Source organism: Catharus ustulatus, chromosome 3 (assembly GCF_009819885.2).
Source record: "Catharus ustulatus isolate bCatUst1 chromosome 3, bCatUst1.pri.v2, whole genome shotgun sequence".
Classification (NCBI taxonomy): domain Eukaryota; kingdom Metazoa; phylum Chordata; class Aves; order Passeriformes; family Turdidae; genus Catharus; species Catharus ustulatus.
In genome coordinates this window covers 31,201,580-31,223,727 of record NC_046223.1, presented here as the reverse complement: position 1 = coordinate 31,223,727, position 22,148 = coordinate 31,201,580, and the positions used below count along the sequence as shown (strand labels likewise).

The window sequence follows — 22,148 nt, the reverse complement described above, 5'->3', positions numbered from 1 at the left end:
TTTTAATTCAAAGGGTTAGCATGAGATAGAAGAGCTTGAGGGGAGGGGGCTGGCTTGTTTTGGGGTTCATTTTGCATTTTTCTTCATGGATTATCTGTGGACTTAGCACGTATATCAGGTGCTCCAGTGAGAGTTTTTGACCAGTGTGTTTCACCTGGAGATGTGCTGGCTGTGTGGGTGGTAATGCTGTTGAATGATCAAAAACTATTGCACTGTTCATTGCTCTCCAGTTTGTACTGGAGTGTAGGTGGTTTGTGCAGTCAAATAAACTTCCTTCACTGACAGTTCGGACAGGCAATCTTTTAGAATTCCTCATTGACCTCCTAAGCATTGGAAATGAACATTCTTCTAGCAGGCTATCTCTTACATGTCAGCCTGGGGAGCTGGAATGAACAAAACAGTGGAAGGAAAGCTGTAGGGGAACAAGCCTCTACTGTCCCCTGGAGGTAGACACAATGATTAAGTAGGGAAGGTTTATCTCTTCTATTTGAAGGATTCATAAGTTCTTTGCAGAGAGACTGAGATCTCAGTAAGATTGTTTTGGTTCTTTATTTTATTCATTCACTGCATTTATCTCTGAAGCAGCTTTCTGGACAACTGCCTCTGGACTTAGGACAAGGACATTTTTGCTACTCCCTTTTTGGTGGGCACAGCTTGAATGTGAGCCACCAGACTAACCTGCTTGTTATTTGCCAATGGAATCTGGCATAGGCAGCGTGAAGAAATAGAAATGTTCCTGGGGCTGTTGCTAATGTGGAAACATAGCTTTCAGTCATGTGTTAGTAATGTGGTCCTACTTGGTCCATTTTTTAAAGTGGTAATAGTTATGCTGGATAGGATTCTCTATTCCCAAAGCTTGTAGTGTCCTACTGAAAACCTTGTCCCTGATCTCTTTCCACTGCTTCTCTTCTAAAGTCCCAGGCATGTCACTACCTTTTATCTCATGTTTGCTTGAGTTGCATTTCAGCATTGATTAACCCACCATCAACAGTCCCCTTGAAGTAATTACACATGAACATGAACCCTCTCTGGGGCCTGCCAGTGGATGCTGGATGGGATCCCATGGTGGGTCATAGTCATTGTTTACTTTGCACAAGATTGAAACAAATTTGTTCAGAGCATAAGGCCATCAGCTGTGCTAAGCACTTGGGAGCATTGGTGGGACTGAAATGTGGCCTCTTTGGGGACATAGTGACAAACATCTATATAAATGACCTTGGGGAACCTGAAGTAACAGGTCTCCTACTGGACAGGGAGTTTATACTGGCAGCAATGCATTATAATTGATTTTGTAACTTGGGTGGATTTGGTGCTGTTAAGAGACTGAGAGAGAATGATTGATGAGGTGGATGAGGGAGAGTGCACTTGTACTTGACAGGAGGAAAAGGTCAAGGGGAATGAGAAAGAGATTAGCGAGGGGAAAAAGAAATGGTAGGTGAGTACAAGAGGAAAAAAAGGAATGTGAATATGAACATGGGAATGAAAGGAATATGGGAATATGAACAGCAAGCAAGGTAAGAGCAGTGCATTAAAATAAAATTCATACAGTGGGCATAGTGGGAAAATGAATGTTCCCTTGGAACCTAAATTTTTGAAGTGAGCATTGCAAGTTATTAAAATAAATAGTCTTCAAATTGTGAAGCCTGTCCTAGAAAGTGTAAAGGCATCCAGATATGATTCCCACTGTCTCAGTTTTCCTTATTGTGTGACTCACACAGAATCATTAAAGGTAATGCTGGTGTGATGGAGCAAACTGCACAAAAATATTGCAAATAGTATTGTTATCACCATCTTGGAAGAGACCTTAACTCACCTGTAACACAAAATCAACCAGGCTGTTTGAGGTAGGGAGTTGGGAATTGTTTGACCCTCTACAGAGCTGTCTCTGTGGCTTTGTATTTTGCAGGGTTTCACACAGCCTTCTGAAACGTTTGGTGCTGGTCACAGGCCAAATAACTTCTGCCCTCATCTATTCTGGAAGTTCTAAAGTTTCCATTTTGAGTTTAACAAAGAAGAGTAGAGTTTCTGGGGAGCTTTGCCAGTTTGTCCCATCTGAAGATCTGGTTCCCAAGGAGCCTGTTATGCCAAGACCTGGCTGTCCTTTTGCTTGAATACACATCTGCTGTTAAAGAGCCAATCAATGCAATAGAGCTGTAATCAGACAGTCAAAATAGGCATCTCGGAGCAGAGGAAGTGTTGAAGCCTATTTGTCTATGTGTTATGTCTTAGTGTTGGATTCTGTGGTGTAAAATAGAGATTGATTTCATGTCAAAGCCATTCTATTTGAGGATCATGAAAACATTTCATTTTCAAATAATGCTTTAATAGCTGCCTGAATATGTTGGTAGGCAGAAATAGAGTTTTTAAAAAATCAAAATATCATTTTATATATCATTAACATCTCAGTCATAAAAATAGCAATTAAATGTAAAACACAGACCTGAGAAGGATGCTTATAGACAGGATATTCTCTCAAGAGCCCTGTAAGTAAGAGAAACCATGACCTATTGGTAAAAATTAAAAATGTAGTGCAACTTTCTGTAGCTGAAATTATAGGAAATTGATGAAATTAGAGAGTTATCCAACTGAACATAAGAAAATAAGCAAAATGTCTTCTTCCTTCTGGCAAAATATTTGTTATGCCCATATTAATCAAGTTATTGCCTGCAGTAAACGTATCATATGAGGATTCTGGATTTCATAATGCTGGAAATGCTATGCATGACTCATTAAACATTTATGAGGACAAAACAAAACATCATCAACAACAACAAAACAACCTACCAGCCTGTAAAGGTTGGTTGGTTGTTTTGGTTTGTTGTTTTTTGTACTTTACAAAATAAAGCAGCTGTCTGACCTTAAGTCAGTGTGACAGTCCCCATGACCAGTAAGTCCAGCAGCCCATGGACCTGAGATGAGTAGAAGGAGAGACTGAAACTGGGGATATCTCCTCTCATGAGTGTCTGAATATCCATAGAGAACCAAATTTTGGGCTCTTGGCCTCCATGGTTCTGACTTCAAGAGACGCTGGAGACCAGAAGCTGTGGCTCTCTGTGTACTTATGACCTTCAGGTCTCCTCTTTTAGAGAGGCAGGCATGTTGGTAGGTGTTAAGGGTTCTCCTTTAATGGGTCTCCCTCCATATGAACCACTCTTCTACATTACCAAAATCTTAATTTCTCTCTCATATTGATTTCATTTTGTGTCACTAAACAAAGTACTGCCCAGTCTAGGTGCGAAATGCTTTTTTGGAGCTTTGAGTATCATTACTGAGATGATGGCTGCCCAGCATCAAATCCAGCTTTCACACTTTGACGAACATTCCCAAAAACAAGGGACATAATGTGGTTTAAAATCCTGCAAAATACTGGATTTATGTTTCCTACCCATTCCTCCTTCTTGTTCTGTTTCTTTCTCTCTGTCTCTTATTTCCTTGGGTTGTAGCCATTTTGAATGGAGGCCATCTTCTCTTTTGGCCCGAGAACTGGACTGGAAGTATTTGAACCTCAAATCCAGTTCCAGTTCTTTTTAAATGTGTTATCATTGAAACTCAATCTATGAAAGTAAATAAATGCCCACAAGAAAGTGAAATTAACTGAATTAACTACCACTTGATAAAATAGGAAATAAATGAAAGAGAGACATGTAGGCACTATTAACTGGGTATGTTTTACATCTTCCTCAATCCAGCCTGGCAAATACCTTTTTAATCTGTGTTTCATGCAACTTCAAGCATTTTTAAGAGCCAGGAGGCTGAGTTCCATTGAGCAGGGTCATGCTGACATGAATTGCTGGAATCAATCTGCCCATCCAAGGTGTAGAAGGGGACTTATTATGTTTCTGTTGGGAAACTTGCACAGGTGCTGGAGAAGGGAGGTTTCCCTGCTTTGTTCTGACCAACCCTTTTTTTTCTTGCCCTTTACATTTGCTCCCTGGGCATCCAATCACATTGGCTTCCTTAGTCTGGCTCCAGCCCCAGTTTTGATGACTGCATTCAGTTTGTCGTTCTTTCCCTTTCCTGCCAAATTTGGCAATTCCTTTCTCTTTTCAGTAGCCATTTGCCATCACTGAACTAACTCTACAGTCCAAATTTCTCCATGTTGACAGACCTGCTTCTGTCATTGGGTCAGAATGACCTGTTCATGAGCCAAATTACCCTCCTGAAATTTATTCTTTCTGTTGTTCCTCTTGTTTCCCTCCAAGGCAGCAGGTTTCCTTGTGTGCCTTCTGTTAGGATCCCAAGTCAGAATTGAAAAACAGACTGCCTATTTCAGGGTCTTCTTTCTTAGCTAGATCTATGGTTTTCCTCTGCAGTGACAGTAACCTTTTGTTCATCTTTTAAAGAATGGGAATGGGGGAGGTAAAATGGAGAGTTCCACAGGAGGGTCTCTTGTCTTGTATTTTGCAGGGGTTTCTTGTTTTTTTTTATAGGATAGGTTTTCATTGATGTTGTAGGCAGATGAGGACATGCAGGCTTCTTTAGCTCTTCCCACTCCTTTCTTCTTCTCAGTGAAGGAGCACACTTGCTGAACACTAACTTCTGGAGAGGGAGTTGAGGTGTTCGACTGATACTTTGTGTTCTGGAGATGTTTCTTCCCCTGCTGAATATTTGGGCTTGCTCCCTGCCCACCTGACTTGGGTGTTAGAACTCAGCATTCTACCTCCTAACAAAGACAAACACTAACTTTCAAAATTAAGGATATGGCATTTTTCATGTGCTATTTTCCAGGCAGGTGTGTTTGGTCTGCCTCTGGTGATCTCCTTATGCCTGGAAACCCTGAACAGTTTCCTTGTTACTATGCTACCTGAGCTACTGCGATGATTTCTAAAGTTCTTTTGGCTTCCTCTACCCTCCTGTCACAATAATGTGGGATGCACTATTTTCTCTCTGGATCTTCCATCTTTTCAAACTAACTTTCTAGGCCTCTGTCCTGAAAAGCTTGTCATGATGCAAAATTATGTGACTGGAAGTTGCATATTCTTATTGTCCCATTGGAAACAGATTTATCTTTATATCCCTGAATGCTGCCAGTATCCAGGGCAGTGTCTAGAAGCTGCAGTGTCAGAATCCTGTCCTCAGGGTGGTTTTAGTCAATAGGTACATTCTTTTGATGCAATAGTTGTCTTGAACTGTATTGATTAAGATCTTCATTTAGTTTAGTGCACAGCTTTTATGCAGAGCTTCTGCTGCTTGTCTGATCTGCCAGCAGACTTCAGAAAAAGCACTATGGATTAGAAAACCAAGTTAGCTGCGCTCTATTAAAAAAAAAAAAAAAAAAAAAAAAGTCAAGTAATAGCATTCATTAAGCAGGTCAATAAAACAATCATATTTTTTCTAAGAATTCAGCTAAACCCAGACAGCTCATGTATATTCTGGCTTCTATGGTGGTTCTTCCAAACCTGGCATTTCTGATTCCCTATCTGCCCCTCCTTTCCCTTCCACATGCTTGACCTCTAACAGCATTCCTTTGCTTGTCTTAAGGCCTTACATGTAGTTTCACTCTCCCTCTCCCCCCAAGAATGTGATCCTGGCCTGAGTTTTCTAATTGTGTATAGCAAGGATAAAACTCCTTGCCTCGCTTGGCTGCCCCCTTGTTTGGAAACTCACACTAAACATTTCCACATGGTTTGCACTCTTTTTGCACAGCTAATTTTTTTTTTCCTTTAAACTTTTTCTTGTTTAAAATAACCCTCCAGCTTCTTCTACCTTGGGCTGCTGGCACTGACCTCGCCTTGTTACTGTTTGCATTTCTTTTGTACCTTTTTGCAGCTTAAATCTCTGTGGGCTTTTAAATCTGTCAGCAGCCGCTACCAGGCTCAGTGTGCAATTTTGCTCACTGTTTTCACAAGTTTCCCAGCCCTGAACGCTTTCCAAATGAGCCATTGTTGGGCTGAGTTAAAGAGGTATTGTCTCTGCTTGGACAAGGTTAGTGTGGGTGCCAGAATCTGTGTGTGCAGCATTTTAGTGCCACAATGTCATCTGGATATTGGACCCCTGGACACTTCCTTCTCCAAATATTTCAAATACATGGGGAAAAAACTCAAAGCCCTGCCAAAACTGATTCATTAGAATATTACTGGAAGTTTTTCTTTATATTACGGAAACTCTAATTTAGACATCTTCATCTGTCCCTGCTCATGCAGTCTGCTTGCCCTAAAGACCATTCTTTTTTGTTCAATTCTCTTTGTTAACACCTAAAACTGGCAGCTTTCATTGGAGCCCTGTTCTGGTCAGTACTGAATTAACACAGAGGAAGCAGCAACCTCTCATTTTATAGTTTCAGAGACATGCTTTGGAAAGGAGTCTATTGTTATTCACCTTTTACAGAGGAGAAACTGAAGCTGTGGAATTTGGCAGTCTGTCCCAGATCACAGCATTATCCTTCATTTTACTATTGTAAGCTTGGCTCAGCTCTAAGAGGGTATGTTCTACTGAGCTCACTTTTCTTAACAGAGACTGAATGTGCTGCTCTGATCAACCCAATGTGACACTGTGGAGTTCTGTCCTTTATGTCTGAAATGCTGGGTGTCTTTGATGGGGACTGTGTGGTTTAGAGAACAAACATCTGGAAAAACATTTCAGCCCTGTGAGTTGCTGATGACATGACAACTGTCTCATGGCCTTTGCTTGAAAGATATAGAAATTGAACTATTTTCTTTCTATGGAAGAACAATCTGGTATTGCTGGCCAGGAAAAAAGTTTTATGAAACTTTTAGCCTTTCTCTAAGTGTCATAAGGAACGTCTGTGTCACATCATCCAGTGCTTTGAGTTTTTCACTTCATCCCTTTCATGTGATCCTTCCCATCCTTCACTGATCATCAGTAATGGAAGTTTGACATGGGAGTTGTTCAGGCTGCCTCTCTTCATAGGTTGTGCTCTGACAGGGAGAACTCAAGGTAGCAAGGAAATCATCACAAAACAATAACCTTTGGAGTCTTTGGGAACCACTAAGTCCTCTTGATTGAAGGCTAGTCAAACATGCCTGGTCCTCTCAACTCATTATAATGAAAAGAGAAACCTCTCAACTTATTAGGAGTTACCAATGCAGCTGTTGACTGGGTTTTTTTTCTGTTTTTCTCAATCTCCAGGATGAATTGGATCTCACAGACAAGAACAGAGAGGCTATGTTTGCACTCCCTCCAGAGAAGAAATGGCAGATTTACTGCAGCAAAAAGAAGGTACTACTGTTTTCCTCATTGGAGTGGCTTACCAATAAATTCTGTGTGCATGTTCATAACTACATCTTAATTTGAGATATGTGTTTATCTGCTGTTTACTCAAGAACATGAATAAGTGATGGAAGGATTTTTATCAACGTGGATATGGCACAATTTTATGATAAGTAATGTATGTACTTGTAATTTCTGAAAAGGATTTTAACATCTTAAAATAGTACACTGTCCCAGTTTGAATCATTTACATATTTGTTTTTTTTTGTTTTATTGTTTGTTTGGGACTTGTTGTTGGGGGTTTGGGGTTTTTTTGTTTGTTTATTTTTTCTTTGAGCTGAAAGAACAACAATTATAAAAATACATTAAAGAATCTAAAAAAAAAATTTGTAGGTTGCCTAAAATAGAAAAAATATTGGTAAAACTTGGTAGTTCAAGGTCTTCCAGAGTTTGTGGGAAATGTTCCACAGTGCACTGTAAAGCGAGGAGCACCTGCTCATATCACTTTCTATGTAACACTTCTCCCTTCAAAGTCTTCAATTTTTCCAAACCAGTAAAGGGTCAATAAATCAGAGACTGCTCAATCACACTAATATTTTGTCTCTGGCAGAATGATGGCAAAGTGAATGGGTAAGTTGTATCATTGCTGTGAAACTTTTAAACAAGGAGTTTCTGCAGTAATGTGGCATTGGAAAAGTTTTGCTGCTCTAGGAAACACATGGTCAGAAATGAAGATAACCCCAATAGCATGTATTTATTAGCCATAAGTGTTAGGAGGAAAAAGGTGTGGTGGGTTTGTTGGTTAAGTTTATTTCCCAAGTGTACAAGTCATGCTATGAGAGCATTAGTCTTTAAACATAAGTCTGCATAACAGAAGGTGAAAGAGGAGGTTTAGACTTCAACACTGAACCTGGCAGATTAAAATCCTGCTCATGGTCCTTCTGGAGGCTGTGTTTGCTGCCTTTTTTCCTCTGAGGGGGGGCATTGAGTTTTCTTACCATGTAATTAAAGAAAACTAGTCCAATCAGGGTGCTTTGCCTTCAGGGTTTTTTTGTTGTTTGATTGAGGATTTTAACTTCACACAGGGAAGTTAATAGAAATTAATTAATTACAGTGGCTCTGAGCTAGCAATAGCTCAGAGCTAGCAACAGTGCACAGGAACAGTCTAGACTCCATTGTCTTCAGTGCTGTCTCCATTCCTTTTTCCTGCTGGTACACAGCATTTGCAAGTGGAGGAAAGGTGCAGGCTGCTGTGATTAATGTCTGCTTTCCATTTTTGCTGGCCAGTTCAGCTGGGCTTTTCAGCTCTGGTGGGAGAGGATCTATTTGTAGCTGTCTTAGAGCCATCACACCTCCAGCCTTGGCAGAAAAAATTGTGCTTTAATGTACTTAGTATGTTGATTAGATTCACTCGTTACATTGGGGCTTTTGTTTTTGTTGGAGTTTTTGTTTATTTGTTTGTTTCCCCCTGTGTTCTACAGCAGTGGATTTTCTATAAGAATCTTAAAGACTTCCAAAGTTAAAGAAGCTGCATACTGGAAAATCTTCATAATGAGTTTATAATGCAACTTCAGTTAGCTGAACTCCAGCTATCCAAAATGATGTACTAACTGGGATGGGATACCATTGCCAGATGTCTATTCATTACATTGTAGATACTTTCAATTACTTAAAACCTTAATTGTGCAGTGTTATTCATTGTTTCCCTCACAGGCAGTCAGATGATTGGTGATGACATCGCTCTCTAGCCTACTACCTAATCCACCTATCATCATTGTTTTGTAGTGACAGAGAAGCCTGTTCCAGGCTTCGCTTTAAAGCAAAGCCCCCTTTTCCCTCTAGAATTTGCAGTCTAATTTTAGCCACAAAGGGTCCAATTTCTCTTGGCAGAACAATTCCAGCTACCCAGGACAAGCCCCCAGAGGGCTCTGTCTTGCTGATGTTGGGTTCTTGGAGTTTCCTGGCAAGCAGGGGCCCTATGCTTTGAGACATGGCAAGTGAGAACACTACAAACTAGAAGGGCAAGAAGTGCAGACTGAGGCAACTCTTCACAATTGTTAATCTCAGGTGCCTTTTCTAGTCTAAAAGTCAGAGCTTCCTGATTTGCTGTAAAGGTGGTGAGATTAGTGGGCTGCCTTAAATAAGCAAATGTCTCTTGCAAAAATGAAGATTAGTCATTGTTGTAGACACACATTTATCTTGGCAGATGTTAGCTGCAATTTTCTATGGTTCTTGATTCCAATGTGGTGGCAGAAAGTCATTATTGTATTAAAAAACTCATTCCACATGTTCTGAAGAAACGGAGGAAGACAGGTAGGTCTGTGCACTGAAAGTTGTATGCCAGGGGCACAACTTGCCAATCAACAGTCCACAGTTATAAAAGGAGACTGAATTGTGAACCAAAATTTCATGATTGTCAGTGATACCTACAGAGTAGCATTCACACAGTGTTGCACAGCCATGCTTGCTTTGGTCACTTTTGGCTGTTCTGAGTTCATGTCTGAAACCATTAGTATTAAAAACAAATCACCAATTATTTGACCTAAAAGAGTAGCTCTAACTGGCAGCTCTAGTGGATGCTTTTCTCTCATTTTTGGAATAGTTATTTGCAAGGAATAAAGGCTGGTCTGTTGGAAAATGTTAATGTCTTCTCAATCTCAGCTGTCCTCTACCTTGACATTAATCAGTACAGGATGGACAATGAGAAATGCAGTTGGCTTAGTCACCACTGATGGCACCCTGACCCTCTACCCAAACCACCAGTAAATGTTTTAGATTGCTTCTTCCTCTGTAGAAGGAGCTTCCACTGATATTGTTAAGTAAAGCCATATGTAGAAAATACAAATTATAGCATCCTCTCTAAGTTCAGGTACTTTTTTCTGGTTTTGTTTAGAATAATCTTTATGTCTCACCATAAGCTGAAATTTAGACTTGCATAACACACCTCTTTAACTCCCGTCTCTAGATTTCCTACCAAATACAAGTTTTGCCGGAATTAAATCAAGCACTAGACCAAAATTTCAAATGTATTTATTTGCAAATTTCCAATGTCAAAGTTTAGAAAACCAGTGCTCTTCAGTGCTGTTTTACCAGGAGCTGATACTAACATACATAATCTCCTTAAATACCAATCAAATAATTATATGGAAAGAAAAAATTGTTAGCTCATTTGTCTCATCTATAAACAGACTCATGCTGGGATCCCAAAAGGTGTAGGAAATGCAAGTATAGCACTGCTTCAGCACAGGTTGCTTTGGATGCAGCCTGTGTTTCTCAGAATGAGGCCTCATTGTGAGGGCCTCAGCTTATTGCCTTCTGAACAGCCCTACAAGCTGTTAGACTTATTGCTATTGGAAAGCAAGTCAAGCTGTTTTCTTTTTATGACCTTTCTTGCCTCCGGAGACTAATTTGTAAGCCTTTGGCTGAGCAGATTTTAGTACCAAGCACACGCATTTTGCACAGTTAAACAAGTTAGTTATTTTTTCACTTCTGTCTTTCTTTGATGGAAAAAAATGGAAGCAAATCTTTTTCCAAAGTAGAATCAGACTGGACTAGCTGTATTATATAGCTTCTTTACAACCAAACAAAAAAAACCAACAAAAATCTCAATCCTTCAATTCTAATAATATGTTGAGATCTCCAAAATATCTCCGTGTTATCTTGTACGCTTGTGATTTTATTGGTATCCTAGAATAGTTGCTTTGAGTAGACTGTGCTTTATCTACTCGAGAGAGATTATTTAAAATCAAGTAGTGAGGTAATGAGCAGCCCACTGAAACTTTATGGAAGTAGACATTCATGGCATCTGAGAAAAGTGCATACTTATAATCTGTAAATTTATTCTACATTTTCTGTTACGGAAAAGAAAATCTCCACAATAGCAAAATAGGATATAAAAAATTGGAGGAAAATTTACCTTAGTCATAGTCTGTAACAGGCAATAGGCGGAAAATAAAAGAATATCCTTCATGACACCATCCTCTGAAATTATTTTTTAAAATATCTATTAATTATGTTTTTCATCTACCTGATGACTAAAAAAACTAAACTGGATATGAAAGTAGGAGTCAGAAAACTCCTTGGTTCCAAAAAGTCTTGGATTTAAATTGTTTTATACTTTCAAAGAACTATCATTGTTATATTTATGCATAAATGCATTTCTCTCTACTTGAAGGAAGGAATAGGTAGTTAGCAAACTTTTTGGAAGTGTTCTGACCATGCCATCATCTTATACCTTTTCCCTGCACTGTTTACATATGCCTTGGCTGCATACAGCATTTCTTTTTTTCCCCCCTTTCCCCTTTACCTTTTCTTTTTTTTTTTTTTAAGAGGCATTCTGAAATATCTGAATATATTTTCAGATCAAGCACTGGTTTTTTGTTTTTTTTTTTTTTTCTTTACTGGACTTATCTGTCTTCTGTGATGTTCTTGTGGTGAAGTTTCTGGGTTTGGGTAAGGAGCAGGAAGGACGGAGTAGAAGGCACTTTTGTGCATGACACAATCATTAAGGAGTCCAGGTCCTTTGGACTGAGATCACAGATTGATGTTGAATCACTGAGGCTGCAGTCCAGGTGCAGAGTGCCCCAGATGTCCTTATAGGAAAGATTTACACCTCTCTCACAAAGAAGCAGCATCACTTTGCATTCAGTTCTCTTTTCCTAACATCAGAACTGCATCCTCATAGGCTTTGAAATACTCCTGAGAATCCTAGCCTTAGTGGGACATCAACTTTTAGTAGTTTTACTACTGTTTTTTTAAACCATTTGTAGATCATTTTCACAAACTCCCACTTTGGTCCCATGCTGCCTGTCCAGGATTAATGAAGATAATGTCTACATGTCTGGTTTGGGTTTTTTTCTTTCTTTGAGAGTTTCTGTTTGAGCTTTGCCCTTGATGTTTGGATTGTCAGCAAAATGTCACCATAAAAAGTATAGCTTGATATTGTGCAGCTGGATGTAGACTAAGATACTTTGAAATCTGCTGGAGGGATCTAAGCTGCTTTTGCAGCTTTTTATATAATTGCCATAGCCTACCAGAAATGAATGACAAGATGGATACAACATAAAATCTGGAGTCCTCCTTGTCTTTAGGGAAAGCTTTCAGAAGTGAGCGAAAATTTTTGTGCTTACCATTTGTTCTAGGACTGCTGTGCATCAGTGGTTTTGCACTGTGAAGCATAGTTTCAGATGGGTTAAGATGGAGAGACAGTTACTTCTGTGAAATATTTCTATGCTAAAGTGAACTGGCAGGCCTTTTATTCCAAACCTTGAGGTCTTTTCTTTGCATTTAAGGTTTCATATGGACGTTCTAAGAGCAGACTGCATTACACTTGATGTATTTAGATAGGAGTTCACTTCTTCAGGTTCCTGCTTTAAAGTAGGAGATGCATACTGAGATCACAGAATCACAAAATGGGTAAGGGACCACCAGTAGCATCATCTGTGGCAAGCAGGGTCATTCTAGAGCACGTGGCACAGGATTGCATCTAGACCATTCTTCAATATCTCTGTTGAGAGAAACTCCACAACCTGTTCTGGTGCTTGGTCACCCACAGAATAAAGTTCTGCCTCATGTTTAGGTGGAACTTTCTGTGCATCAGTTTGTGCCCATTGCCTCCTGTCCTATTGCTCAGCACCACTGAGCAGAGCCTGGCTCCATCCTCTTGGCACCCCCACTTCAGACACTGACAGACTTTGATAAGATCCCATCTCTGTTGTCTCTTCTCAAGGCTGACCAGGCACAGCTCCCTCAGCCTTTCCTGGTAAGAGATGTTCCAGTCCCTTCATCATTTTTGTTACCTTCCACTGGACCCATGCAGGAGCTCTGTGTCTCTCTTGCCCTGAGGAGCCCAGAACTGGACACAGAACTCCAGATGTGCCTCACCAGAGCTGAGCAGAGGAGCAGGATCACCTCCCTCAGCCTGCTGGCAGTGCTCTTCCTAAGGCATCCAGGATTCCATCGGCCTCCTTGGCCGCAGACACACTGCTGGCTCATGGATGGCTTGTTGTCCACCAGGACCCCCAGATCCTTCTCCACAGAGCTGCTTTCCAGCACTTGAGCCTGTGCTGGTCCATGGAGTTATTCTTCCCTAGGTGCAGAACCCTGCACTTGCCTTTGTTGGATTTCAGAAGGTTCCTCTGTGCCCATCTCTCCAGCCTGTCCTTCTGCAGGGCTGCACAGCTCTCTGGGATATCAGCCACTCATCCCAGATCTGTGTCATCATTGAACTTGCTGAGGAGGCATCTGCCCCTTCATCCAAATTGTTGATGAACATGTGAAATAATACAGGGCCCAGTACTGAATCTTGGAGGACATCACTAGTGAAAGGTCTCTAACTAGACTCTGGGCCACAAGATCCCTCTGGGATCTGCCATTCAGCCAGTTCTGAGGCATTCAGGAGATGATACATTTTCCCTAAGAAGAGAGAAAATGGATCTTCATCTGGTCTCATTTAGTGATACAATATGCCAGATGAAGATCACTATTGTGTTGTCTGAGTGTGGGTTTTTGGTTTTGTATTGTCTGTTCTGAGCTACAAAAGCCCTTTGGGGTTCATCCTTTTTGCATGAAGACTGCCAAGCACGTGGTTGTCCCACAATAAATGAAGTGGGTGGTTTGAAGTTGTATTGTTTCCAATTCCATCTTCTTGCATTATTTTTTCCACTTTCAAATACTCTTAGAGTCTGTTATTGATTTGGAATATTAAACTGTTTTGGTTATGGATTTATAGCTTTAAGGAGCATTTAATGTATCCCTTATAAGTTGCTTTCTTTGGAGTTGTTGTCCCATATGCTGGATCTGGGAGTAGCAGACGTGAACACACAAGATGGTTTGAGAAGCCATTTGTGAGGACTCACAGTTTGATGAGTCTTGGATGTGTCTCCATGAGAGATTTTCTCTCAGGTCTGCAGGAAATGTTGAAGGGGAGTGTGGGTGGATATGGGAATGTGGGTACTTTTACTTTCTGTTCCCTGGGAAGTCTGGGAAACACCTCTCACAGCATGTGTGATAGCCTATCAGCAAAAGCAACTGGTGGGCAGTAGGGAGCTGAGGAAACTGTGTAGGATTTTGAGTGCTTAGTGTAAGCAATCCCACAATTAGCAGTATTCATGACTAATCGATGAGGGTGTGTCATGGCCACAGGGTAAAGGCCAGCAAAGCCACACTGGATATGAAGAATTACACTTTATCTGAAATCTTTGGTACATCATAAAATTGTTTCTCTTCCTACCAATGCTTTGGAAGTTCAAGGCTGAAGTTCAGCTTCAGTCAATGTTTTAATTTAACTCAATGTTCAAACCTCGACAATTACCTGAACAATATGATCTAATTTTGACATTACCTCTGAGTGGGTCCCCTCTTCTCAAGACCCCTTCCTAAATCCTAAATTGATTTGTGATTCTCTAAGCTGTTCATAAATCCAACTAGGAAAGCAGCTGTATGGCCCTATAAAGAAAGGGAACATCAATAAGGCTTCATGCAACTCCTGTACACTGTCCTGTGTTATTGCCATGAGGCCAGGTTCTTGAAATAGGCAGTAGCAGATGCTGTTTGGTTCCCTCCCAGGGCCTGAGATCCATGGTTGCTTTTTGTCTGGGAAGACTGCATGACTTCCTTAGCTCAGAAGGCTGCTGGTGAAACAGTCTGAAATGTGGAATCTCTCAAATTAATTCCCTGAAAATAGACCTTCTTTCAGTTTGCCTAGGGCTCCCTGGAAATCTCATAGTGCTGGGAAGTCACAGTGGGAGGATGTTGCCCTTTGCAAACCACGGCATTCCTTCAGCTTGATGTTTGGAAAATGCCAGCAATTGTGGAGTTAACTTCCTTTTTTCCCACCAGCATCTGTTCCTTTTTCTGTTAGCAGAATGACTTCATGCTCAGATGTTTGGAATGATTTGTTAGCTTGATGCTGACATTGGGTCATTTCAGTATCTTTAGTCTAGGTATGGAAGACAGGCACGTGACTTCAAAAATTACTTTGCTATAAATGCAAGTAGGCTTAAGAAAATCAAATGCAGAAGCTCTGGCCTATGACAAGCACAGGATGCAACAGAAAACAACAAAATGCTAAAAGAGCGTCACTAGTGCAGCAAAACCACACATTTCCTGGTTAGTGGTGTACTTGGGTCTTTTCAAAGTGAAAGAGCTTTGATTGAGGTACCTGTTAATGTGTGTCATTGGCTGAAGCAGTAGCTCCCAAATTTGGGCAGCACCATTAATACAATGTAAAACCTGAAATTACATACATCTAATTCTACATCATTTAATGCGAGAATGTGTTTTCACTAGAAAAATAAGTCTTGGGATTCATGTAAGACACTGTCTCATTCTTTTATACTTCCATATAATGAATTCAGAAATTTTATCTCACATAATTATAATATATATTTGTTGATGTTGCCCAATTATTTTTTAAACAGGTCAGCTTACTTGAGAAGAGTCATTGCCTGTTCTTTATGTTTTCTCTTAGAGCTCCTGTAATTATTTCTTCATGTTTTTTGCTTGTTATTTTTGCTTCTATAGTAAAGACCTCAAAGTGTGTACTTGAAGAAACAATATAGTAGGATTAATTAAGTTTGATACTCGTCTTAACTTTTTTTTCCCCTCTGAGTCTCTCTTGTAATGGTTTAAAGTGTAAGTTCACTGTCAAGAAGGCAAAAATGCATGCACAATTCAGATGATATATCATTATTATGGCTTGGAATTGTGATGCCTAAAAAGACCACATTGTAGTGGACCTAGAGAGGGGATAATAAGCTTTTCCAAGTTGTCTGCCTTATTTGGTTTATGTTTTCCTCATTGCAATGCCAACAGTTGCAGACTCATTTATTTATCCTAGCGTAAGAGGTTACCTTGGGTCAGGGTCTTGAAATGATATATTTATTTATGTATAATTGAAAAGCATTTTCTTCCCTGCCCCCCATGGGAACAGCATGGAATATTTTTAGTTTCTTCCTCCTTCTCCTCTCCCTCTCCAACAAAAAAAAGTTTAGTTGTTTCTTTAAAAATGCCTTGTTACCTCCTTAGTTCAGACTGCTGAAGACATAAATGCCATAAACTTGCCATGATATTTGCTATAGATATTCTGAGGATGCAGAATTTTGTGTCCATCTTGCAGGTCTGTGTTTTTGAGGTGAGCTTCAGTTGAAGTTAGAACTCAACACTAATCAAATATCAGGCCGAAAATAGTCCTGAGTTAGAAAATCATCATCATCATGCCTAATGCTGTGTTTTCCATTTGGCTTGCCTTCTGTGGGAGTTTTAGGAGGACTCAGTGGAAGCAGATGACCCTAACATGAAAAAAAAAGGAAAGAAGAAACATTTATCCAGCTGTCACCCTACTAGCATGGTGTAATTTGATGTACTTAAGAACAAAAATAATGGTGAGCAGTCCAATTCTGCTGCATGGGAAGTACATGTAAATGTTGATGCCACTGGATTATGTTCTGTCCTTGTCTGTTCTCTGTGAACTTGTGAAAGTTCACAATCTGAGTATGAACCCATACTGCTGATGGCATGTTACAATAATAATAATAATGATAACCACATATTCTCTGTAAAATGCTGTTTCTCACCATTCAGATTGGTCTTTGGTGGATAAGCAAGAGCAAAGAATATGTAAATAATGAACATGTTTCTGTGGTGTGTAAGAAGCAAATTTGGCAGAGATCAGGGCTCAATCTGAATTTCACTGAGTGTTAATAAGCCTTAAAAAAGCTAGTGAATACTGAACGGGAAGAGTTGCTGAATTTCTATCTTTTTAGTGAGAAGTTTAGAAATGGATACAGTATAGAGTTGTCAGAATATAGTGACAATCATGAAGAGAAAGAAAGGAATTGCCTTCTACTTTCTGGAGAGTTGTTCAGTTTTCATTGCAGCCAGATGTGACAGTTTCCACTACATGCCTTAATTGAGGTGAAAATCACACAGTCTTCTGTGATAATTCATCTGTTGACATCTGTTGAGAGGCACGTGGTAACCCAAACACTTTGCAGATGTACTAAGTGAGAGAAATGAAGGCTGGGAGAAAGAGTTTTACCTGAGTTTATGGAAAGGGCGGAGATAAAGCAATTGAGTGGTAAGTTCAAATACTGGGCTAGCAGCTTAAGAGCCGTGAGCCTCTCAGACTCTATTTCCTTTGCTCACCTGTTCAACAACTCCTAACTCTTTTTTCCCAATAATGAAGGGTTAAATGATGGAGAAAAATGGAAAACACATTGGCTGCCCTGGCCATCTTACTGTCATCATGCTTAAAAAAGGGCCCAGATTAGAAGCGAACTAAAACAAGTGGTGTCCCCAGAAAAACAGACAGTGGACATGGTATGAACAGTGAAGAGAAACCTTTTAGAATTTGGTATTAAAAAATTTTCTTGTGTGCTTCCAGAAGGACTTGTCCTGAATATCTCTGCTGACTCTAGATAGGTGTGTCCTGAGCACAGTAAGTGAAGTTTCGTTCCCATCATCAAGCAACATGCAGGGTGTTAGCCATGAATCATAGGTGACTTAATTTTATTTACAAAAGATTTTAAGTCATTGCTTATTGGAGATAAACAGTAGGACAAAAAGATAAACTTGGAGGCTCAGTTACACAGTCTGAGCCCTTCTGTGGCTTTTCACATTGCCTAAAGAATGCCAGGACGAGGAGGAAAGGAAGTGAAGAAGGAGACAGTCCAAGTGGCAACATTTTAATGTGGTAGGAATACATTTAAAACAGTGCTGTTGGAAAGGAGACAAGGCAAGTTGGTGGGGTAAGGAAGAAGTCCCTTTCCATATCCATGGAATGTTGACCGTAAGCTGAACTGGGCTAATGGAAATGTACACACAGGACCTGTATAAACACAGAGTAGACAGCAGTGCCACAGATTACCCACATTACTGCAGGATGTGACCTCAGGCTTGCTGCAGGTTTGTGGGAGCAGAGTGCAGCCTACAGCCACACGCCTGCTGAGCAGGCCTTGTCCATGAGAAACAGTCTGTCTTCTTCTGAAGATTCTCTGGGTAGAATGATCATGATTCAGTCTTCTGACTGGTAGGATCTTCCCTAGTGGACATTTTCCCTCAAACCAAAAGGAGTGGATAGGCTGAAGAAAGGTAGGCTCCTGACTACATGTTCATTGAAAGTGCAAGGAATTAATGGATCCCCTTATTTGGCAGCTCTTTATTTAGATTATACGCTTACCAACAGCAAAATAACAGCTGGTTAATTTGTGATTGTGAAAAGTAGAGCACGTAAAAGGTAATGAATATGAACTTCAGGTACTAGTACAGAAGGATCTTTATGCAGCAACAGTCAGGAGAATTTACTCAACAAGAGACCAACTTCCATGGCAGAGGCTAAACATTGAGCAGAGGAACCATATTTAATGTTGTTACACTTCAATTTGGCAAGAAAGCTTGGTCCTGAGGGTGGAAATCACTGAAGTATTCAGCGTGACCTCAGCTGTACAATTAAGTAGTTCTGTAAATATAGGGGCAAGTTATCTTCCTGGTCACTTCACACAGTATTCCCCTAACTTAAAACCTGGTCGTGGTGGGATTCCCATCCTATAGCAGGGCTGAATATGTCTGAAGAGGGACAAGCAGGCTTGTATGATCTGTAAGTGATAAGAAGAGGCTGCTGCAATCAGTGCTGGCAGCAAGTTTACATCTGTCTGTGTTTAGGAGAATGATAAAACACCAAAAGAAGAGGAAAGCAAAGAGAAGTTGGGTTCTTAAAACTGGACATCTACTATGCAATCCTACAAAAATATAAAGTTCCTCAAAACAGACTCTCTCCATCAGTAATCTATTGTTAGTCTTATGCCAGATATGCTTATTATAAACTTAACCTTGGTTTAAACGCTACAGCTATACATTAAAATCAGTGGTTGAGAATTCTGAGGTTTCAAACAACACTAATTCTTATCTTTGGCTCAAAGCAATGCACTGACCACATCTCTGCCTGTCAGTTATGCCACTCTAGTCTATGTTCTGTGAGAAACCTTCCCTGTATATGCAAAGGATGCCCTGTGTTTTCTGGAGGACAAGAAATAAAAGTATGCCTTCATCACCCTTAGACTGATACCAATTAAGAATAATTAATTTGAAGTGGCTTTGAGTTTTAGAGGAGGTTGGAAATTACACATCATGTGTATATAAGGTACAGCTTTTGGAGATTCTGTATCTTTGAGTGCTCAAGAAGCAAAACAAAAAAAGTGAGAGATGGCGTAATTAGTTCCCAAAAAATCATATATTTAACTTGACTGGAAAGTTCTCAGCTCTGGTAGAGCCAATCATCTTTAAAAAACGACTGATAATTCATTTTCGTTTTTAAAGGCTGGTGAATTTCTGCAGCACTAAAACTTCTCTCAATATTAGGAAATGCTTTCTAAGCAGGAATCCTCATTGCTCATAGATGTATCCCTTTTTCACTTTTATACTTTATTATATTTTTTGACAGCCAGTTCCACATGTTGACAGTATTAGGTATTTTGTAATATAAACAATACTCTGAAACCTTTGATTCTTCCTTTGAAAGAATAGTTAGTAAGCAGCATCAGAAGTCATGGTTGGGTTTGTCAAGTAACTGTCAACAGCGCAGAGCTCCAGCTAAATGAAGCAAAAAAAAAAAAAAAAAAAAAAGGAAAAACCAACCCTGTGAACCATGAAGGAAAAAGGAAAATACCCCTGTGTCATAATGCCATAATGCAGTGAACTGAAAGTAGGTATGGATATACCTGACCTTTGTGAGAGGCAATTAGAACTCCTCAGTGGCATGTTCCAACTGGGCATTAATGAATATTCTCTTTTAATATGTTACACAGTACACTGCTTTTGTGGCAGAAGGATTATTATCTACACATCAATAGCTTAATTCCAGGGAGAGAAGTAATGTTTGTTTTTCTCAATCTGGGTAAATTGTGCTTAAAAGGCTTGGATACAGCTTCCTTCCCAAAACTCTGAGACTGTTTGTGTAAATGCTAGCCATGAAGTCTGAGAAATGGAGCGGTGACCACATCTGTCTAGTGAATGGCTCGGTCCTATGGTCTGTGCTGTTTCAAAATTAGCATCTCCTGAGACATGGTTGGCTTTTTGGAGGCATAAACTGTCTGAAAAGCTTAGATGTATTTTAGCTCCACTTCTGAATTAGCATTTTGTCCAACAGCAGATCAAACACATTTTGTATCTTTTAATGAAAGCACTTTTTATTTGTGATACTTTGACTGCTCTGAACTGAGACATAGCCAATAGAATGGACAGTGTGTTAATAAACAAGTAAATGTTTCTTTGAAAGCTGAACTTCTTAAAGTGAAGGGAAGTCAGTAGGTCAGACATGAAAAAAGGGAGAACAGTGATTTGAATGAGAGTGCAGTACAACTTATGTGGATTGATTCTTGGCTGTACTACAGATTTCCTGTGTAACTGGGCACTGTGTAATTGTCTGCATCCTATTTTTCCTGTTTCTACTGATCTCACTGATGGAGACACTGAAAAACCCAATAGGTTAATTTCTCGAAGGACCTTTGTCAGTGTGCAGTGAGAAGTGATGGAAGAATATTTCAGCATTAATAGCAGATGTTGTGATGAGTTGAGTCTTTACATCTCTGAAGGGAAAAGAGTTGCACCAGTAAAAACCATCTTCCACCCTTCAAGCAAACAAAAACCCTACCTTGTTTTTAGTGGCCAGAATAGTCATGTAAAGAACAAGGGTCATGCCCTTCACTTTGAAACAGAACACGGACACAAGTCTGAATCCTGTACATCTCAGATGAACATTTTAGCAGCTAAACTGTTATTGTGAAGAGTGTGAGAGGGCTTCAACAAGAAACTGAGAATCTTTATCCAGCAAGGCTTTCATCTCGATGTAAATCGTGTTAAAATTTCAGTCAACTGTCATTAAAAAAATTCAAACACCCCCCAAAAATGTCCGGTTATTTGTAATCAGGATTCCGATTCCCATTGCTTTTCAATGGGAAATTTGTATAAAATGTTATCTACGGGGGCTGTGATGAATAACACATTTCAGTTTTTCCTAAATTTTATAAGTTTCTTGTAATGACTTGAACTCCATGATTTATATTTTCTGAGCTGTATGTGATGATGCTGACCTTTCAGACCAGGTGAAATAACCCATCTTTCAGATCTGTGATGTACTTGAAAGATGTGCAGAGGTTGTTGAGAGGAGGAACCACACTGACCTCAATATGATTGTTGCAAGGAAGTGCACTTCTTTGTGACCCAGGTATAAACTTGAGCATGCAATGCCTGGACATGATGCAGTGAACAAGCTTGGACAGGAATTCATATCACAGTAGCCTCATTTTATATTCTTCATCTGTGTTTGCACACTGTTTTTATTGATACTGAGAGGAGCTCAGTGAACGGTATCATGGCTTCCCGTCCAAGAAAGGTTTTAAACCCACATTTTCTAGTATCAGGTGTGTGCCTTGTTCCCACCCTGTTCTAAACAGTGCAAATCAGTAAGGTCAGCTTTCTGCCCTACTGAAGAGACAGGTTTGAGAAGGAAGTCATGTTGCCAACGAATAGATGCCATCCCAAGAGTACCCATGCTTGTCCTGTGACAGCTGTAACAGATGATGTATTTCTTGATGCATATGTTGAAGGAGGAAGTTTTACGCTATAGTTTGCCTGTTAGAAGGGCTTAATGAGTAATCAGCAATTTATTGCAGGTGTGTGCGTGTGTGTGTGCGCGCGCACAGATAGTGGCAAAGTCCATGTAATGGTTGGACACCCAGGGATGGCAAGCACCTGCTGATCCCAGGGAGTTAATATTTCTTGGCATTGCATAAAAATAACCTGTTTCAAATGGTGTCAGAGTGTGCCAGTCTGTTCCTAACTCTGACAATGAGTTTAAATTGTCATGTCAGAATATATACCTTTCTGTCTCCTTCTGTAGGAAAGAAGCTTCTAAAGCTGCTAATATTGTGGATGTATTTATTAATGCTTTGACATGCTCAGAATTTCAGGACATGCTCCAG

The 22,148-nt window shown here is 40.0% G+C and overlaps 1 protein-coding gene across 4 annotated transcripts in view; it reads left to right on the top strand.

Moving 5' to 3' along the window:
- DAAM2 (dishevelled associated activator of morphogenesis 2) overlaps positions 1-22,148 on the top strand; it is a 200,137-nt gene that overhangs the window by 97,972 nt on the left and 80,017 nt on the right. For all 4 annotated transcript variants that reach the window (XM_033053949.1, XM_033053950.1, XM_033053951.1 and 1 more), the window contains one exon: positions 7,090-7,179. In XM_033053949.1, the coding sequence (XP_032909840.1) occupies positions 7,090-7,179 (90 nt within the window). The remainder of the gene's footprint in view (positions 1-7,089; positions 7,180-22,148) is intronic.